This window comes from Thalia democratica, chromosome 3, assembly GCF_965202585.1.
Source record: "Thalia democratica chromosome 3, ktThaDemo2.hap1.1, whole genome shotgun sequence".
Lineage (NCBI taxonomy): Eukaryota > Metazoa > Chordata > Thaliacea > Salpida > Salpidae > Thalia > Thalia democratica.
Window position 1 is genome coordinate 27,336,022 of NC_139167.1, and position 20,523 is coordinate 27,356,544.

At 24.7% G+C, this 20,523-nt stretch overlaps 1 protein-coding gene across 1 annotated transcript; it reads left to right on the plus strand.

Moving 5' to 3' along the window:
* Positions 1-2,725: 2,725 nt before the first annotated feature.
* On the plus strand, positions 2,726-18,335 carry LOC145832141 (ankyrin repeat and MYND domain-containing protein 2-like). Its single transcript, XM_082939496.1, has 9 exons — positions 2,726-2,788; positions 7,518-7,656; positions 10,857-10,955; positions 11,865-12,025; positions 13,671-13,774; positions 14,342-14,458; positions 15,287-15,419; positions 16,193-16,328; positions 18,271-18,335. The coding sequence occupies exons 1-9, from the start codon at positions 2,726-2,728 to the stop codon at positions 18,333-18,335; spliced, it is 1,017 nt and encodes a 338-aa protein (XP_082795622.1).
* The last annotated feature ends 2,188 nt before the right edge of the window (positions 18,336-20,523 follow it).

Consider the following 20,523-nt stretch of genomic DNA (forward strand, 5'->3'; position numbering starts at 1 on the left):
TGCAGATTTTATTAAATTCGAACTACAACACTCGTAGTGCATGATAATGTTGAATATTTTTATTGAAAAGTTATGTTAAAATAATTGAAAATAGAAAGAACTTAATATAATATAGCTAAAAACAATAAAAACTAAATGGTAAAAGCTATCATCTACTTATGTGTTCTATAAAAAAAGAATATTAAAGAAAAAACATTTGATAAAAGACACATAAGAAGAAATTAGCTTCATTGTGGAATAACTAATGTAAAAAAAATTCCAAACTGCATCATAAACAATAGTAATCATGAATTAACAATTAGTGAAACATATTCATTAATGTTTGGCTTGAAGCATTCTATTTTACCAAAAACCATTGATGAAATCAATTTTAAATCTTTAATTGAATCCAACATTAAACAAATTACTAAAAACGAAAAACATTATCTTATGACATAAAAGAAAGAAATAAGAACTAACACTTTCAAATTTATTTCGAAAGCAAAAAGATTTGCTGAACAAGATAAACAAAGCTATGAAATCTATCACAAAATAAAAGCATGAAATGTCTTAGGTTGGACATAGGATATGGATAAGTTTATTTAAACACTAATGAATATAACAGAATTTTTTTTATTGTTCTTAACGACACCAAGAAGTTCAAACACTTGATTCCAAGTTAAATAGAAATAATATCAGTTATGAAATAGCATCTTGTTATAGAAAGAAATAAGTATATATAGCTATATCAATAAACACATTAAACCAATAGTGGATAAAAACATTTACTTTAGTCTAATTTCTAAAGGTAGTCAACGAGAAAAAATGTATGGAATGAACAAACACTACAAAATTGACTGTCAACTTCGACCAGCCTTATCAGCTATAGCAACACCAGAATATAGTGTGTGAATGTGGTAAAAAATTCATTGTAAACCATTACTAAAACGTAAATGGATAATGAATTCAAATATTGAGTTCATGGATACTTCAAACAACATAAAACCACAAAAAGCTGATTTTTGTAGAAACTTTGATATAAACTGTCTAATTCTAATACATGTGTTCCATTAGCGAAACAATAAACGTAAATAGCAGACGATGTATAAACATACGAAAGTTTCTCAATATTCACTAAATCAAAAATAACAAAAACAGTGTTTAAGAACACACTTAAGACTTGTTCTCAGAGCTTATTCGTCTTCAATGGTTATGTTTTCAAACAAGTGGCTGGACTATCCATGGGATCTCCATTAGACCCCTAATATTGGTTAGGGTAACAGTTAATGGGTTTGTTAGTAAGTTAGAAACAGGTTTTTAAAATGAAACTGAACCAAATTGTACACTAGATATGTCGACGACATTTTTACTATATTCTCTAATGAAAAAATGACAAATGAGTTCAATCAAATATTAAAAAATCTTCATCTAGATCTTGGGTAAATGGAATCCAGTACATCGAATAAACTTCCCTTTTTGACATTGACGTTAAACTAGAAGAGAACAGATCTACTACCAATATTTACAAGAAACCATTAAACAAAGATTTTCTATTAAATTTTAACTCTTTTACCCCGCAATTCTAGAAGTAAAACTGGATTAGACATTTTCTCGTCATAAATAAAAGATTAGTATTAAAAAAACTACAGAACCAGAAATAAATATAACAAATATCTTCATTAATAAAGCGGTTATCCAATTAAATTCAATACAAAATTAATAATTCATGAAAAACTACCAAAATTAGAAGACTACCGCTTCCTAAACAAGTTTTAACAGTTCCGTTTATAAAAAAAAGGTATCAGAAAAATTCAGCAGAAATATAACAAAAAAATTGAAAACAATTAGTATTGAGATTAAAGAAGCTTTCAGAACTATAAATTTGGGAACTATTTCTCATTTAAAGAGCGGATCAATAAATCTTACACTTAACTCATATATTATAAACTTAACAGCATAATTATTTAACATAGTTTATAACATATTGATACTTCAATAAATAATACTTTTTAACCTTTGTGATTTACGGGGGGAATGCCCCGGGATGCTTCCTTGCCCTTGCCAAATCCTGGGGAAGGTTTTCTACTTGGTAGCTTTGCTACATCCAGACAAGAAGGGGGTTTATAGTAAGAGTCCATGTTAGGTAAAATTAAGACTAATATAATTTAATTTAAAAAATAGATTCCATACAAAATAAAGAATTAACTAAGCTTTAAATTCAATAAACAAATACAAATTTAGAAAATTGGCAGATTAATATTTTATATAAAAACAGTTTAAATAAGTATCAGTTCTAACAAAGTTGTATAAATTAGCAAATAAATAAAATATAAAAACCTAGCTGTAAAAATATAAGCCCCTAAAAAATTGTACAAATAGACATTTAAAAATGTTATTTTATTTTGAACTGGTAGCTAACTGCTGAGTTGAAAATCAACTGTTCAAAATCTAATATAGAGTTTGTGTCCAAAAAAGTAAGAAGTGCAAAATCAAATAAACTGTAAGTGGACTGATTTTAGCACTCAAATTCAAATAAAGGCTTTGTGTACAAACAGGTAACAAATTCGAAATCCAATAAGCTGTAAGTGGACTGATTCCAACACTCAAATTCAAGTACATAATTTGTGTCCAAACAAGAAACAAATGCAAGATCAAATAAACTGTAAGAGCATTGATACCAACAGTCAAATTCATATATAGAATTTGTGTCCAAACAAGTAACAAATCCCAATAAGCTGTAAGTGGAATGATACCAACACTCAAATCCAAATATAAAACTGTGACCCAACAACACAGAAAGTGGATGCAAGCTAGTAATAAAAAAAACGTGTATATGTGTTTCTTGCATAATCAATCAACTTTTATACATAATAATAAGTGATTTGCCAATTAATAATGTGATGATTATGATTAGCTAAACAGCTTCACCCTGATATTCATAACCCAACATCAGGGATGCATTACCAGTGCATTACTTCCTAATCGATTAAATTATTCCCATTTTGAAAAACCCTGTCGAAAAAAAAATTATTGTTTTAAGTAATGTAAAGGTAAAAGAAATTTTTGTTTAAGGTTGACCTCAGGGCTAAATATTGAATATAAAGCTGAAAGTAATAAAATTATTAGAATGAAAAAGTATAAAAACTCTTTAAGTTTTAAAACTGCCTCTTTTATAGTTATTGCTGGATTAAGTAAAAGTAACCATATCATATACAACTATTTAATTTAAACATCTCAAAGTTTGGTAACCCTGCTAAACATTACCATAAACCCATGAGAGTTTAAGCCATTTTGTTCATTCAAACTTTCAGTATGAAGTTTTGTCATCAGCTTAATATAAATTCAAGCTGCTCTGTAAGTGAAAAATTAATTAAAAAAGTTTAGATCAACTCAGAAGTAGACTTTTTTTCTAGTAGACAATCATTATTTACCAGAACAAAAGTTTTTAACAAGCTTTATCTGTTATTAAATTTCTTTGCTAGTCTTGAGTTTTGTAAATCTAAAGTTAAAATAAAAAAATATTTAGCAAACTACAAAAATTGGTTGACAAACAACCCCAAAAAACCTGAAGTTTAATAATTTAGGTTAAAAAAAACTGAAAAAACTCTTATTTAGTAAATTTTGAAATAAACTTGAAAACCCTTGTATAAATAAAATAATACATGTACAGTAATAAAATTTTGATTATATACAAAAAGTTTATCATATCGACAGAAAAATAAATTAATAAATTGGTATATAAAAATCACATTTAAAGTAGCATAAAAATGTATTTTCAATATTTTATACTTTTTAATAGAATTTTTATACTTTAAATTGTGTTTATAGAAAAATTTAACTAAAAATCTCTTTAAAAAGAAAACTAAAAGAAGTTTAGAAAACCTAAAAAAAATTCAAAAAATCTCTATTAACTCTGTATAATGATAAGACTTATTATAAGGAATGAGTTTTAATAGGTTAATATGTTTTATTTTCTAGAAGTTATCTTCAATTCTAAAAGTAAATGTTTGCCAAAAACCCATGTAAAGCCTGTAATTTAATATTTAAGTTAAAAGAACTTTAAAAGATCTAATTTGATAAATTTTGAAATAAACTGAAAAAAACCTTAAATTACTAAAACATTACATGTATTGATTTTAATTAAATACAATAAAATTATCATTTAAATAATTTATAGAAAACCCATGTAAAGTAGATTAACAGTATCTATTCAATTTTGTTATACTAATTAAGACAGTTTGTTCACTTTTAGTTTAATTTTATACTAAAAATAAACCAAAAAAAATTTTCTGAAAGAAGTTTAGATTTTTTCACTTAGAGTGGTGATTGCGGTATTTAAGGAAGTCAACAAATGTTTTTATTTCAGAATATGGTAGCTATAAATAAAGTTCAAGAAAAAGTTTTTGAAGTTATACAATCAGGTACTTTGCTTATATCTTTTTTATTTTATTTTTATAAACTTAAGTATTCATCTAAAGTAATTGATAGTTCGCAAACTATGTGTATACTTGATAAAAATCTATCTATAAATTAGTCACCTTAAAATCTCAAATAACCTAAAATTTGATAGTTTTGGCAAAAAAAGGAAATTGAGATATAAGATTAAAAAATACTGAAAAAACCATGTATCTTGATCATAAATCACTAACCCTTTTGAAAAACCAGGAGTTTTAAACAATTTTAAAAACTATGAAACTAAGATTGTATTTAAAAAATATTTCATAGACAATATTTTTTCCTTATTATTTAATAAACACATTTAAAGTAGCATTACAGTATATTCTTGAATATATGTTAATCTAAATAACTTGGTCTTTTATATAAAGATTAATTTTATATTTAAATTTGAAAATAAATGTGGAAAAAAATTAAACAGAAATTTAGCAACCCTGATAAATAAATCATCATGTGTAAAGATAATGTAATAAAAATTATGTTTGCTATTTAATAAAAAAAATCAGTAGTTAAAGTGTTTCATCATTGTTTATTAAGGGCTTAGGGGGGTCCACCTTGATTTTTACAAGTTGATCTTATTTTATAGAGTTCTATCTGAGCTATCAAAAATTTTAAACCGCTTTAAAAAACTCAAAGTATTACTTTAGATATGAGAGATCTAAATCGGTGACCTCAATAAGTTTCTATTGAAAGGCGCAAACTAAAAACGCGAAAAAAGACCATTTCACTAAGAATCTATCTCACCTTCATTTTTTAAGCAATCTTTTTGAAAATTTTCACAGAAAGTGTATTGTTAAATTTTAAAAATATTAAAAGTAGGAATTTTTTTTAGTTTTCAAAAATAAAATTTTTATTAATAAAAAACAACCTTTTTATTTGTTTGTTTTAGCTAAATTTTCTTTTTCTTTTAAATACCAACATTTAAAGTCTTATAAACTATAAAAGGAAAGTTTCATGAAATTTTGAGGTTTCTAGCTTTTAAAATGAAGGATAAGATAGATTTTTAGTGATTTTTAAAATTTCTGAGAAAAATGATCCTAACAAATTTGCTGTTTGTTTGTATTGGAAATTTTTAATAAAATTGACAATATTTTAAAAGTTGAATAAGATTTTTTAGTTCCATAAAACTGGCTTGTAGTTTGTTTTTATGCTTTTATATAAGATCTAATGTTATTTTAGGTTAAAAAAAAAATGTTGGACCCCCCTATGCCCTAAATAAGCTTTTTTACCTTTTCATAGTTTGTAAACAAATATTTTTAATAGTTTAAATAATTATAGCTTAAATGTATTTTACTAATTTTCCTTTGTTGTTTTTATGTGTTTAAATAAAGTTAATAAACTTCAGCTAAGCCTTAATCTTTTCATGATTATTTTTCATAGCATAGGATCTCATTATTTTGTTTATTATTTAAGACAAACATCAAGTTAAAAGAAATCAATAAATCATTATTTAAGAAAAAAATATTTATACAAATGATTATTGTTCTTTAAAAAAAAAGTACAATTTTATTGATAAAGTTATATATTTACTTGTTAAACTCTAACTTAACTAATTAATCGGTTTTAAGGTTTAAGTAGTTGGGTTAATATTTATTTAACAATATTTTAAAATCTAAGATTTTATTTCAGAACAAGTTCCAATATAATATTATGTTTTTTCACACTTTTTTTACTCATTTTTACAAAAAAAAATATGAAATTCTTTGATTCATTATTGCTCAGGACATCATATTATATATCAAAACATTGGTTTGATGTTTAATTGTTATTTATTACTGTCAGATTTTTTAACTCTCATTAAATTTAAAAAAAGCAAGTCTTGTGACCTGTAAAACATACTTAATAGATGCTTATAATTCTAGTAAAAAATGCTATTTATTAGAATGATAAACTGATTTTTAAACTTATAGGTGATTTTGAAGAGGTAAAAAGGTGTTATGATGGTTCCAACTTTAAAGTGGATATCTGTGATGAGGTTTCATTGTTAAAATAGTTGTACTTTAAAGGTTTTTTTAACCTGAACTAAGTATTTAATTTTAAGCAAGGTCGCTATACAACTCATGCAACTTTTTTTTTTAATTATCAGACCAGCTCAGACTAGTTTAGGTTTTCTTTTCAGATGCTCAGTCTAGATTTGTTAGATTTTAAATTCGTTTTTTAATATCTAGTAGATAAAATATGCTCTGATATTTAAATCTTGTTTATTGATCAGTTACTATATTAAGTATTCTTAATTGTCCACTCTGTGGCTAGCTCTGTCTAAATAAAAAGTAAGTTTTTCATAATCATAAAAATGAAAGCATATGTTTGCATTCCGTTAATCGTAGTTTAAAAACTAAATAAATAGCATCTGAAAATTCTTCTCAGTAAATCACTGATGAATGTTTTAACTATTTTTATTTCAATTTAAAAATGACAAAATATAGTTTTATAGAAGTTTACTTATTATAAGTTGTATAAATTTTAAAATCTTATTAATACATGAAAAAATAATATGTTGAAAATTAGAACAGTAAAAGGTCTTCCATATACACTAACCTGATGCTCAGGTACCTACTTATTTAGGTTCGCACTGCTAATTGAGTATGCTCTTTTTAGCTGTTTTAAAATAGATTATTTTTACTTTGAAATTTTAAAAATATACTTAAAAGTACTAACAATAATACAGTAAATTTAAAATAGTTCTATATTGTAGTATTTTAACTAAAGTTAAAACTAAAGTGAACAGAAATAAAAGTGTGAAATAAATCATTAAAATTTAATCTAATTTTTGAAACAATAGTATTAAAGTTTATTTATTTAACAAAAATAACTATTAGTGCAGTTTAAACTTGCATATATCATGCTTAAGTATAAGTTTTTACTGCTGTTAATTATTAATTTTTACTTCAAAGATTTTGTTGTGCGCACTATAAAATAAGTGTATAACCAGTTCGATTATAAGTTCACAATGCAAAGGCTTCAAGATTTCTGTGGTAATAGCAAAAATGGTTAAAGATGTTTTAATAAACTGAGTTTTTTCTCTCAGAGATTGGCAATCTTGCAAGAATATATATTTACATTAGTTAATCAAACTTTTTCAGAATGGAATGACACCATTAATGCAAGCTTCATACAGTGGAAACTTCGAAATGTGCAGCTATTTCTTGAGTAATGGCGCCAATGTAAATCATGCTTCTCAGGATCACAAATACACACCGCTCATGATGGCTTCTCTATCTGGTAAGCTTTAAGATATTATTCAAGTTTTACATTTGCGTAGAAAACTATTGATTAGTTTTAAATAATGAAAAAAGTCGAAATAACAAGCTTTTGATGTAACCAGTTTAAAGTGTGTAGATTGTATACAACTTTGTTTATTATTTGGTCGATTATTGCTTTGTAGTCATTAACATGGGATAATTAATAATTATTAAACGATTTAAAAATGATTTGACTATAATATATTACAACACACATTTGATAATTTATAATTAGTTGTAAAAATCCTCTGACTAGTACTTTTAATCAATGTTTTAGTAGTTATTAAATACATGAAATATATAACTTTTTAATTTTTTCAGCAAGAAAAAATTGCATCACTTTACTTACCTGCCGATTTTTTTTTGGAATTAAGGAATAAGGAATTAATGATGATTTTGAACCAAAGTTTTGTTGAAATGTAATTTTTTGTATATTTAATAAATTAAAAAAGACAAAAAATCACGAAGAACTGATGACTATCAGGGCAATTTGAGAAAATTAAATATTAATGTATTATTACTGAAATATTTTAGTAAAATAAAACTGAAATAAAAGCATATTTTTAGCAAAATATTAAAAAATTAACAAATTATAAAATGAATTAATAATGAAATATTCAATTGAAATTAAATAGCTAACCAAGGGTTACTGTTTACATGAGTGATGTACAAGATCCATAAAATTAACACCTAGTTGAATCCAAGTTTTTTTTATTTATGATCTTGCCAGTTCTGGATCTTAATTTTAAATTTAAATTCATAGCATTTTACGAATCTTTAAAACTTTATAAACTTTCCAATAATAGCTAGTGTAAATTTCAAAACTACCTTAAAGAAGGTCTAATATTTTTTTTGCATTTCACCATTAACTCAGAATATCTAGCATAAGTTTCAGAATTTCTTGTAATGTATAATGTAAGTTTCAAAACTAACCTTATAATATGTCTATTACCTTTTTTATTCAAGCAGGTGCATACCACTGCACCAACTTAAAAAAAAAGTTTATTTGGGGATCTATATAATTCAAAAAATGGATATTGTTATAGATTTGACCAGATTACGATATATTTAAACTAGAGTTTGGCTAGATCCGAATTTTTATTTCAAAATATGATCCTGCCTAATCTGGCTTTTTTTTCAAACTAGTTTTTAAGATGGATTTAGATATAAATGATATTTTCAAATTAGGATCCGGCTTGGTACGGATACAAAACGACATTATCTGGCCTGATCAGAACACAAGTGAATAACATAGTTATCAACTATGTTATTCTAGCTCTTGGTTAAATATTGTTTCAAACTATACTCTCAGTTTTTACATTGTTTAAAGAACTTAAAAGTTCTACGGTTTTGCTTATAATATAGTTTTATTTCAGTTTGTTCTTATTAAGTTATTGTAATGAAAAATGTTAATTAAAAGATCTTTACAATTTGTTATTGTTTTTAAAATGTGTTTTATTAACTACTTTAATAAAGCTATGCACCGAAAAAAATAAAGATTTTATTTGTTATACTTTTATTAAAAGTAATTTGTAAAGTGTTATCGCTAGTGATATACTGGACCAAAAAGTATCTGGATTTCAATAAATATTATTTAGGTGTTGACAAATATTATTTTTAACTAGCATACGAACCTGGGCGGATCCTATTTTAAAAATATTATTCGGATTTTGCTGGACCCTAATTTAGATATATCCGACTCAGTATATCTCTGAATAAATTTTATAAGCTGCAAAAATAAAATTCCTGAGATGAATTTACTAAAAAAAATATTCTACAAACTTATTCAGTTTTTAGTAAAAACACTTAACTCAATGAATCTAATTTTTAAATACAAGATGTGTTTAGTAAAAAATTAGCTACTAAAAAATCATATCTAAAAGTCAACGGTTTCCAAAATTTTTCCAAAATCTTTGTACCAGATATTAAGCAGTGGCAACGGGTGGTACTTTTTGTAGTTGCCCACCACTAACATAGTCTTTAAAAAATGGTAAAGTTTGATAAATCAAAAGTGTAGCTTTTTAGTAAGAATGTTTTAGGTAATTTAAGGCCATAAGGTGGGTCAAAAAAGTTTTATAATCACTGCCTCCCTATATTTGTTTCAAAGTATGTATTAAAAGTTTGTTGTTATGGAATATAAAAATCAGATACTTTTAAGAACTCTATTTTATATAAGTTTTTCTAATAAAAGTATTGGGGTATTTTATTTTGTTTCTTTTAGGCTTTTGAATTTTAACATTTCACGAAAAATATTTGTTTACTTTTTTATAGCTAGATACCTCAAACTTTGCTTTAACGTTACTTTAATTTTTTAAACTATATCTGGTTTTTATATTTCAGTAGGGGTGAAAAAATTAAGTTTTTGTGAAATGAGAATAAAAAAACAATAAAAAGGAAAGTTTTTGTATTATATGTATTAGTTTTACTAACAGAATGACTGTATAATTTTGAAGAACATTCATTAAGAAATAAAGGAAAAATATTTTAATAAATAATACTATTTTGCATCATTTTAATTTCGCGCGCTTTCGATTAGGAACCTATCGAATTCACATACGTTGATCTCTTTTATCTTGAATGTTATTTGAATTTTGTTAAGCGGTAAGAAGTTTCTGAAAACTAAGACAAAATCCTACAAAATAGTTTGTAAAAAGATGGTGAATTTGCTATGGCCTTAATACAGGATTCAGCAAGCGTTTATTATTTTTACGCCAAATCTAAAAAAATGTTTGCAGGCCGTAGTTTAGTTTTTACTCTTTAAAACAAGCCCGAAAAGTCTATCAAAATTTTCTAGTTTCACTTAAAGTTTACCTAAAAACAATAGCCATTATTACCTTATTTTATTTCATTTACAAATTTAGAATATCTAGTGTAAGTTTCGAACATCCATAAACTAAACCTTAGACCCTTTTTTGCTCTTCATTTCAATCCAAGAGTATTTGGTATAATTTTAAATGTTTTTTACTGTGGGCTGCAGTTTTGTCTTCAGGTGGGCTGCAGGCCTCATCCAATTTAAAATAAAAGCACAATTGCAGGCTGCAGTTGCTGACTACTGCCTCAATACATAGTTATAAAGAGCCTTACTTCTAATTCTTTATTTCGATGTTTGGTTTTAACAATTTTAACTAAATTTAATAGCCGATTTTGTATAAAGGATTCTTAATTGTTATGAATTTTTAGGATCCTCTGAAATAGTTTCATTACTACTTGACAGTGGAGCTATCATAGATTGTAAAAATTCTCTAGGAAAAACAGCTGCAGACCTAGCTGCATTTACCGGTATGTTTTGCTTTTATATAAATTAAAATAATATTATGTCTAGTTAATTATCTTTTTTTTGAATTTTTAATCTAATCTAATCTATCATATACATTTTATAACATTTTATTTATATGATATTATACTTATTCCATAAAAATTGGTTTAAATTGTCTATTAATTATGCTTTTACTTTAGTTGTTGAACCTTTTCAACTTTCTGGAAAATTATTGATATTTTCAAGTCCTAAAACTTAAAATAGTTAAATATATTTCAAACCTTATGTATTTTGAATTTTAAATCAATTATAGTCAAATAGGGATAAGAACTTTGCTTTTCTCTTAAATTTTATTTAACATAAAAAAGATATTGAAGGCTATACTTTGAAAAAAAAGTTGTGGTCATTACTAAAACTTTTTTAATTTTTTTAGTCTTTTAGCTCAGTCAATTATCTCAAGTTTTTACTTTATAGTAATTTTCAAGGGACTTACTTATATTTAAAAATTTAAGGCTAATTACCTAAAAAAATTAACAGTTTGTCTCTATAAAATCAACTCGAATCCTTTTCTATCATATTAATTTTATCCAACTAGAACTAAATCTCTTTTTTTTTTTTAAACAGTATCTTAAGTGGATCTACATCTTGGTAAAAAATACCCGATGTTTTTAAATCATGATTCAAAATACAACTCATTTAAAGAGTTAAAATGACTTAGTGCGTCTTCACTAGTGCTGCACATTGCATAAAAATTATAAAAGTATTTATCTAATGAGTAATTGTAGGCTATAAACACATTGAACCAAATAAAGTGACTGCTTAAATGGCTTAAAAATATAAACTTCATTTATTTGATTCTTTGACAATTCTTATGCTAATAAGTTAGATGTTTTAAAAAGTAGAGATATATGTTTTACAATAAAATTAAACAGGACAGCAAGAATGTTTGAACAAAATACGAAACTACTTGTCCGTAAGCAAATTTGATGAATATTTGATTCCGCTAGAAGGGGAAACTGTTGCTAGGTTACCAAAGGAGCTTGTTGGTGTCGTGAGAGGTCTGGTCACTAATGAAAATCCCCATCCTGTTAATGTAAGTTAAAAAGAATAGTGTAGTTTTAATATAAATAAAAACAAATTATACAGTAATCTTCCTTTATTCTACCAACATATGTTTCTGTGTGTCAACGAATCAACACACTTCAACTGGGTTGTTAATGGGAAAGATAACAACCCAGTTGAAGTGTGTTGATTCGTTGACACACAGAAACATATGTTGGTAGAATAAAGGAAGATTACTGTATAATTTGTTTTTATTTATATTCCAGTGAAGTTACTTCAATAGGATCTTTTGTTTGCAAACAATTAAACCTATATTTTGAGTAGTTGTAGTTTTAATACATAAATTTTAAATTACTCATTGAAATTACTTGTTGATAATTTAAAAAAAAAAAACATTTGCTGTCTGTATTTTTCCGGCTATCATCAACAAAGATGAGAAGCTATGGCTATCAATAACAAAGATTGAACCTCACCACACGACCATTAACAACAGCATCCGAGACAACCTATGACCAGTTTCACCCTTTTTAGCACTCACCAGGCATGCATAGTCGCGAGAAACCGCTGTTGAGATCTTACAAAGCGTGCTCAAGTACAAAGTACTAAGGCGACCCTTAATGTATAAATTTGAAAACATTGACACAGCTAAAACACTCAACGTCTCAGACATTGTCAGCTTTTTGTACTATAAAGCGAGGTAACTGGTACTACAGTAGGGGATTAATAAATAAAAAACGTATATACAATTTAACTACTTATGATTAAACATATCTTGCTTTACATACTTTCCATGCAAACTTTAGTTGTTCAGCATTCTTAAAAAAAAAAAAACGAAATCAAGAAAATTTTCAAAAAATAAAAGCACTTTTTACAACTTATGACGTTTTGCTGTCTTTAAATAATGAACAGCTCTACAAAGTGTACAAAATAGTTATAAAAGTAAACAAAAAACAAAGTTGAATAGTTTTTTTAATAGTCTGATAAGTCCTTTTTGTAAATCTTAATATTGAATTTAATCTTGATATTCGAAAAATAATTAGAAACCAGATGTTTTTTAAAGAAATTTTAGGTCGGTTATATCAAATTCATTGACAGTGTGTATGGTAAAAATTAATAAAAAGCTGTCTTAATTTTACATACAAAACAGTTATAAAAATAAATTATTTTGTAAATAGAGTTGATTGGTAGGTGTTAAATATGCACGAAAGGTCTTTTTTTGCACGAATACGATTTAGCGTGAAAGGTAACTTTTTCACGAACGGTCACTTTTACCTAAAGAAACTTGTGTACTGTTGAAAAAATTGTTTGTTTAATTATTTTTATTTATTTTTTATTTAATTTATCTAAAGTAACTGTTACCCCTAACCTTTTTTTTATTAATTAAACAATTTTTGTTAAACTTAATTGTTACCCCTTAATCGTTGGTCGGTTATAATTTTTTATTACTGTATTTTTTAATATTCTTATATAATCTTGTTCAAAAATTACCCTACATGCAAAAGTGTCTTCGTTTAAAAGTGAGGCCTGTTGTATGTATATAATTAAAGAAAAATATGAAATAAATTTAATAGTCATAAATATCTGATCAAGTAATTTTACGTATACAATAATGTTATAACAACCATAGTTTTGGTATATACATAAACATTATAGAGTTTATTTTTTATATTTGACAGACAATGCTATATATCAAGGATCATGCTGATTTATTGAACTCTGATGTATTAGGTAGATGCCAAAATGTTTTGATAGATCTTTGCAAAAAATGCCACCGGACAGCGTAAGAAAAATATTTTTTTTATATACTAGATGTTTACAAGGTGTATTGTATATAAATTTTTAAGTTTTCTCGTATAATAATTTGTTTTTTACTCTTTGTTTTGTAAGTACTAACATTATTGAAATATCTTGTCTACTTAATCTATTTTTAATTTTTCTATTTTTACTTTGTTAGAAAAAAAATATTTTTATTAATTAACTGTTTTGTAAGTTGGGTAAATGATAAAGGTCTAAAATCAAAAATTAAAATAAAAGTACATACGTTTACACAATTTTATACAAACGATTTTAATATGCAAACCCAATGAACCCTACCGAATTAAAAGTTTCAGTTGAAAAGCAGTTTAACAATTTAAAATATAATGTTACAAATTAAGTTAAAAAAACTTTAAATAAAAGAGAGTGTATGTGATAAAAATAAAATGATATCAATTTTTCTAGTTTTGAATTTATTTTCTGTCACTATATTTTCGTAGCTACAGCTTAATCAAAATTTGTGCATGGATCTTAAGTAAAGCTTTATATTTTATTAACACCTTATGCTATTTATCTTTTAAAATATTTACAGACAAGATTTTGATGAAATATTAGCGATAAAGTTGCACTACATCAGCTGTATTGTGAACAAAGTTAGAATCTACTTCACAAGCACGAAGGAGCCTAAAATAGATAGATTGATTAAAAAGTAAGTAAGTTAAAAATAAATAAACTAATACGAAATTAATTTTTCTTAACAGCTATGTCACAGTATGAAATTTAATAGTTTATGATGTCTAAAACTGTATTAAAAAGAACTAACAGTTTTTAACCATAGTGCAATTAGTATAATTTAGTACTTTCTTATATCAGAAGATTTAAATTTTATCTTTTTTTATCGTTTTAATTAGCTAGTCGATGAATTTAAACTAGCTCATTAGTCACTGCATTGATCAAAAAATATAATAATTTCACATATTTTGAATTAAAAATTGTTAAGTATCATTACTTCACTACATTATTACGTTCAAAACAGAAAACATTGTGATGGTAAAAACGTTTAAAGTTATTAAAGTTTTTTCATTTTTATAATTTTATTTACTAATTGAAGTCATTGGGTTTTATTATGACCATTTTTTATATTTTAAATAAGATTTCGAAGAATGTAAGTAACTTCTGTATTTTAATTTGACTTAACAGTTATATTCTGACCACTAGTTTATATTATTGTACATCTCATTTTAAAACTGACTTAACAATGATTACAAATTTTTAACTTAAAATGCCTACGTTTTGATTTATTTTTTGTTAAAAAATTCGGTTATTGAGGTGGTTCAATTTAATAGACTAGTGTCTAGTTTCAAGGGCTTGATCATGTTTAGAATATGGCATAATAAATAATAATCAAGTCTTTGTTGTATAGACAACTAATTGTTAGCAGAAGCAATCGCTGATTAGAGAAATATATGATTTATAACAAATACATATCTTACATCTTAAACGTTTCAATAAAAATTAAAACAACATTAAAATTTAGGATGCTCCATGCAGACGGTAATGGTTTCCCAATAACGGTTGAGTATTTCATACAAAACTCAATGAAATCATTTCCTTTCACAGAAATGCCAGCTTTTATTGAATTTGTCACCACTGTTTCGAAGACAAAAGTAGTAAGTGTATAGATGATTTTATCTGTTAACATTTTTTTTAACTGTTTAGCAAATTTGAAAACGTTTTCATATTTTTTTAATTGGAAAAAAATATTCATACCATAAAACTAATCAACTCAACTGAAAAAGAATCTTGTTCGCTCTACTTATATTAAACTTAAGACATGGCTTTAAAAAGCCATTTTCAATGCATTTAAATTTGAGAACTTTATAAAATACATTGATTTAACCGATGAAATCAGAGTAAGCATCAACACAGGCTAACTCTAACTAGTTTGATTTTTTAAATATTTAAATTTTTATTGATATAATTTATGAAACTCTTATAATTCAAAGTTAATTAATAAGTATTTCCATGGATCTTATAATTTTGACCCTTAGTTAGTGTTTAACTTTTAATTTCTAGGTCTTACAACAGTAATTTAATTTATTTATACTTAACCTTAAATTCATGGTGATTCAATTATTTTTGTATCAAATATTGGCAACTCCCTCAATAATAAGATTTGTTTGGAAATGACTAAGCTTTTATTTTTCGTGTAAAATGTATATTGATTAAGTTCAGACACAATACTAACTGAAAACCTTAATGTACAAAAATATTTTTAATAGTTGAAAATTTAATAAATTATCTGATTTTAAGTTTAATTTTCAATTAATATTTTGAGACACATTATAGATGTTAAAAGAGACTTTTTTAACAAAGAGTTAATTTGTAATTAAAAAAGTTAAAAGTCTGTAATACCCTTAATTTAACGATTGAATTTGTTTAGGGAAGTGAACCGACATCGCTGGTCTGTCTTAACAATTTACTGAATGGATTGAGTGCTTCAAGCACATCAAAAGATGATTGTTGCACTTGCGGTAAGAGCAAGTCTGAATTTCGTTGCAGCCGCTGCAAAAAAGTTTGTTTATCATTTAAAAACAGTCGTAATACTACTTGAATTAAGTTTTATTATTAACTGACAATCTATTTGTTTTGATTAAAACAAATTTTGAAAAAAAAAAATTAAGTTATTTAGTCTTAGTCTAAGTTGTTTAGTTTAGGGTGAGTCTTTTGAATTCGTGGTAGTTCGCAAAGTTAACAGCGTTTTACCTAATGAAGGTTTATCAAAACTTTAAAGTTAAAACAGATAAAGTTATTAAACCATAAGTATATACAATATCAAAAGCAAAACACTAATCATAAAAAGAGAGAGTGATACAATGAATTCTTATTTCACAGTTGCCAAAGCTCGCTATCGAAACTAAAAAGATAAAAGTTTACTATGTTAAATGACTACTATTTTTCTAGTTGGTTTTTTGCTAGTTGAAAATAGTTGTTTTTATATAATAATTACATCAGGGTTGCTAAAAATCTATAATCGTGGAAAATCCTGAAATTTGACAATATAGGCTAAAAATACTTGGAATTCTAGTAATTTTGAAAAAAACTGAACAAGCTTAAAGTTTAAAACAAAAATTAAAAAAAAAACTTTATTTTAAATATTTTTTTGCATGTAAAGTAATAAAAGTTCCAATGATTACGTAAAACATATCAAAAAATAATATACTTTTATAATATTTAAAGTTTTACTTATTAAAACAAACGTTTGAAGTAGCATTACAGTATTTTTTTAATGTTGTTATACTATTTAAGACAAATTTTATCTCTAACTTGATTTTTTACTATTATCGGATCTAAAAATTGTTCTTTGGAAAAATACAAAAAAGCTGGAGATTTTTTTAAACCTTCAGCAACCCTGATACATGTTATATTACAATTTCATACAAAATTTTAGGGTCCCACTTTCCTAATTTTTTGATATTTTTTTAAGAATTTGAAATATTAATTTCAATTTTGCTATTTTTAGTTTTGATAATTGCAGTTTTAGTAATGATACAATCAACTTTTTTTTTAAGTTTATTTATACTTTAGAGTAAAGCTTTAAGAAAGGAGAGTTTTAAATTAAAAAGAAATAACAGCATACTAAACATCTTTTTCATAGATTTGTTAGTTTTCTTTTTTTCTTAAGTTAAGAAAATAAATAACAAAAGGTAAAGTATTTAATATGTAAAAACTGGCATTATACTTTATAAATAAATAACTTTGATTAAAAAATTACAGTAGTTTTAATGTACAAAAAAATATTTTAAAATGAACTTTAAGAACATTATGAACGGTAAGTTAATGTAGTTGTTCACTAACACTATCTACCAGACGAAAAATTATAATTTTCTCTAGAGTTTTGGTATATTTCTTCATATTTACCTACATCAATTTTTCTGAAATTTTAAAGGAAACCTTGTATATATATAGTTAAGATACTGTTATACTTTTATATTAATCTTTTGCTTTTGATATAATTTAATTCGTGCTTCAATTTTATTTATTGTCTTGTTCTTATAAACCATCATTAGGTGAAACACTGTTAACTTCGTGGCTTACAATTGAATAAGCTTCATGTATCAGAATAAGCACAATATGTTTGAATAGTTAATATGGTTAATTTTATTACAGTTATAATGTAGCTATAAAAAGTTAACACATAAATAATGCTTTGTATAGTTTTCAAATTTTACTTTTGTACATCTACCTCATTTTTCTGACAAAAATGATTGCTTAAGTACTCTAACTAAATTTATACTATTTGTAGTACAATCTTTCAATTAAAAAGCATTAAATACTGCTGGTCAGTGTAATAAATACAAAATTTAGATTTAGAGTATTATTTTGATAAAATTGTGACAAAATGTTAATAAAATATTCAAACATATGAATTGATATCGAACTTCTTTTAGGCATATAAAGTTTTAGAGTTGAGGCGAGTTAAAGTGCTGATAAAAATTTATTTTTAAATTTTACAGGCAGTGTATTGCACTCTAAGATGTCAGAAACTTCATTGGAGTGTTCACAAGAGTTATTGTGGGAAATAAAAGTAGTAGTTCGATATTAAAGCTTCAGTTTAATTAACTATTTAGGAAATAAATTACAATTTTAATTAAATATGTAGAAATCTTAAGATCGTAAAAATAAATTATGTAATGTATTTTGTACCGTTTGTAAATTTACGTAAAGACGAAAAATAATGTAGTGATAGTGTAATTAATAGTATTGTATTTGAATATAAAATTCTATTACACTACAATATTTTAAGTTAAAAGTAATACATGAGTATGAAAAAAGTTTTCTAATTTTAAAATAGTTTTGTGGTTATAAAAATGTACTGAAAGTTTTTATTACAAAATACTATATCCTACCAGCTTGGCATTGTTGCCTTGGTTTAAGTACTAAAATCTCGTCATGCTTGAATGAAGCTAAAATACTTCGAGTAAATTGAGAAAGGAGAAAGTAGTAATACTAAGCTAAACTAATTGATACAGCAGAAGTTTTTGCTACATGTAAACTACTAACTTTAGAAAACAAAAACAAAGATGTTTTAATCAAGTATTGATTTGTTAAGCATAGATTTAGTAAATATAAAACTAAACTTACTTAGTTCTTTTAATTTACTTGAAAAGATTAAATTTAAAATTAAGTAAGTTTTATAATTTTTTTATAATTTCAATGATTATTTTTAATTAGTAAACGATTTGTGAAATATGTTATTAAAATATTTCAAAATACTTTTTTTTTTGGATACATTTTTGTAAACTACAACACAAATAAAAGACGTAGATTTTTTTTAATTGAAAGAGTTCTATAGCATATTTTTTAAATCAAAAATATTAAATCAATCAGTCAACAGTCTAAATAAATTAATTTAAACTTACTGCTAAGCTCAACTAAAAATTATAGTTTAAAGATGCAGATGATAACATTTAGAATTATTCTAATCAACAATAAAATTTAATATAAAAAATGGCAATTGTTTTAAAATATTGTTTTGAGCTAAAAGAAATTTTGTTAGTATAAAAATAATTCAAACAGTTTTAAAACAAATTTTATTAAAAAAGAAGCTTAGAAAACATAAAAATAGATAAAAGTTAATATCTTTGTTCGAATTGCAAAATTTAAAAACAGTTCAACATTCGAAAACTTTAGTTTTTAAGAAAACCAATAGATAATATTACTTATAAAGTTAAAAAAAATCTAAATAAAGCATCATTTTAATTTTTGCCAATTTTGTAAAATTTTTCTTTCATCATATAAATGTAAAAAGTGTACATAATAGCTTTTTAAAATACAAGCTGTTAGTAGTACTTTTAAATAAAGTTTAAACTAAATAACAATTTTAGGTGAAAAATTAAAAAAGTTTCATAAAACAAACCAGTTTCTAAAATGAAAAAACTGATAATCTGTAATTTTATTACTAAATTTAGTTAAAGTAGCTACAAAAATTATAAATAGTTAATCTAGTAAAAAAAAAATGTTGTGTTTAAACAACTAATAAACAAAATTAAAACATTTCTTGATTTTGAAATAAAAAAACTATCACTCAAAACCTAATAGGAACATTGTAATACAAAGTTGTTTGCATCTATTTCTAGAAGTTTATAAACAATTGGTTTTGTTAAAAGTAAATTATAGTTATGTTATGAATAAAGCTAACATTAATTTTAGTTAAAAAAACATGAATTGACTTTTAATTGTCTCAAAATAAAATCTGTAGCCGTTGTCGATAAAGTTTGTCTAGTTGAATTGTAGTCAAACTAAGTCAAGTATTCATAAAAGAAAAATGTTAAACATGTTTCAATCTAGAGAAATTTTTAGTATAAGAACTACCAAAAACTAAAGTAAATTGAATAACATATTTTAGATTATAAATTTGTCACAAGTATTTCTTTATCACGACTATAAAGTGTACATTCATATAAGTTTGTACCTTCTAAAAAATTTGTAATTAACATTTTCAATAATAAACGATCATTTTAAATTAGTTCACAACGTGTTGACGTTTTAGAATTGAATTTTGTTTTTACTATTTTAACATTTGTTTTCTTAATAATTAATTAACAAAAGTTAAATTCCAGTTTTACGAAAGAATTTCTTAACTTGACTTGTTGCAAAAAAAAAAAGTCAGTAAGATTATATAAATTAGGAATTTAATTATGTTTTCAGTCTATATCCCACATTAAAATCACTATAAAAATATTTATGTGCTTATACTAGAGCTAGATGCTA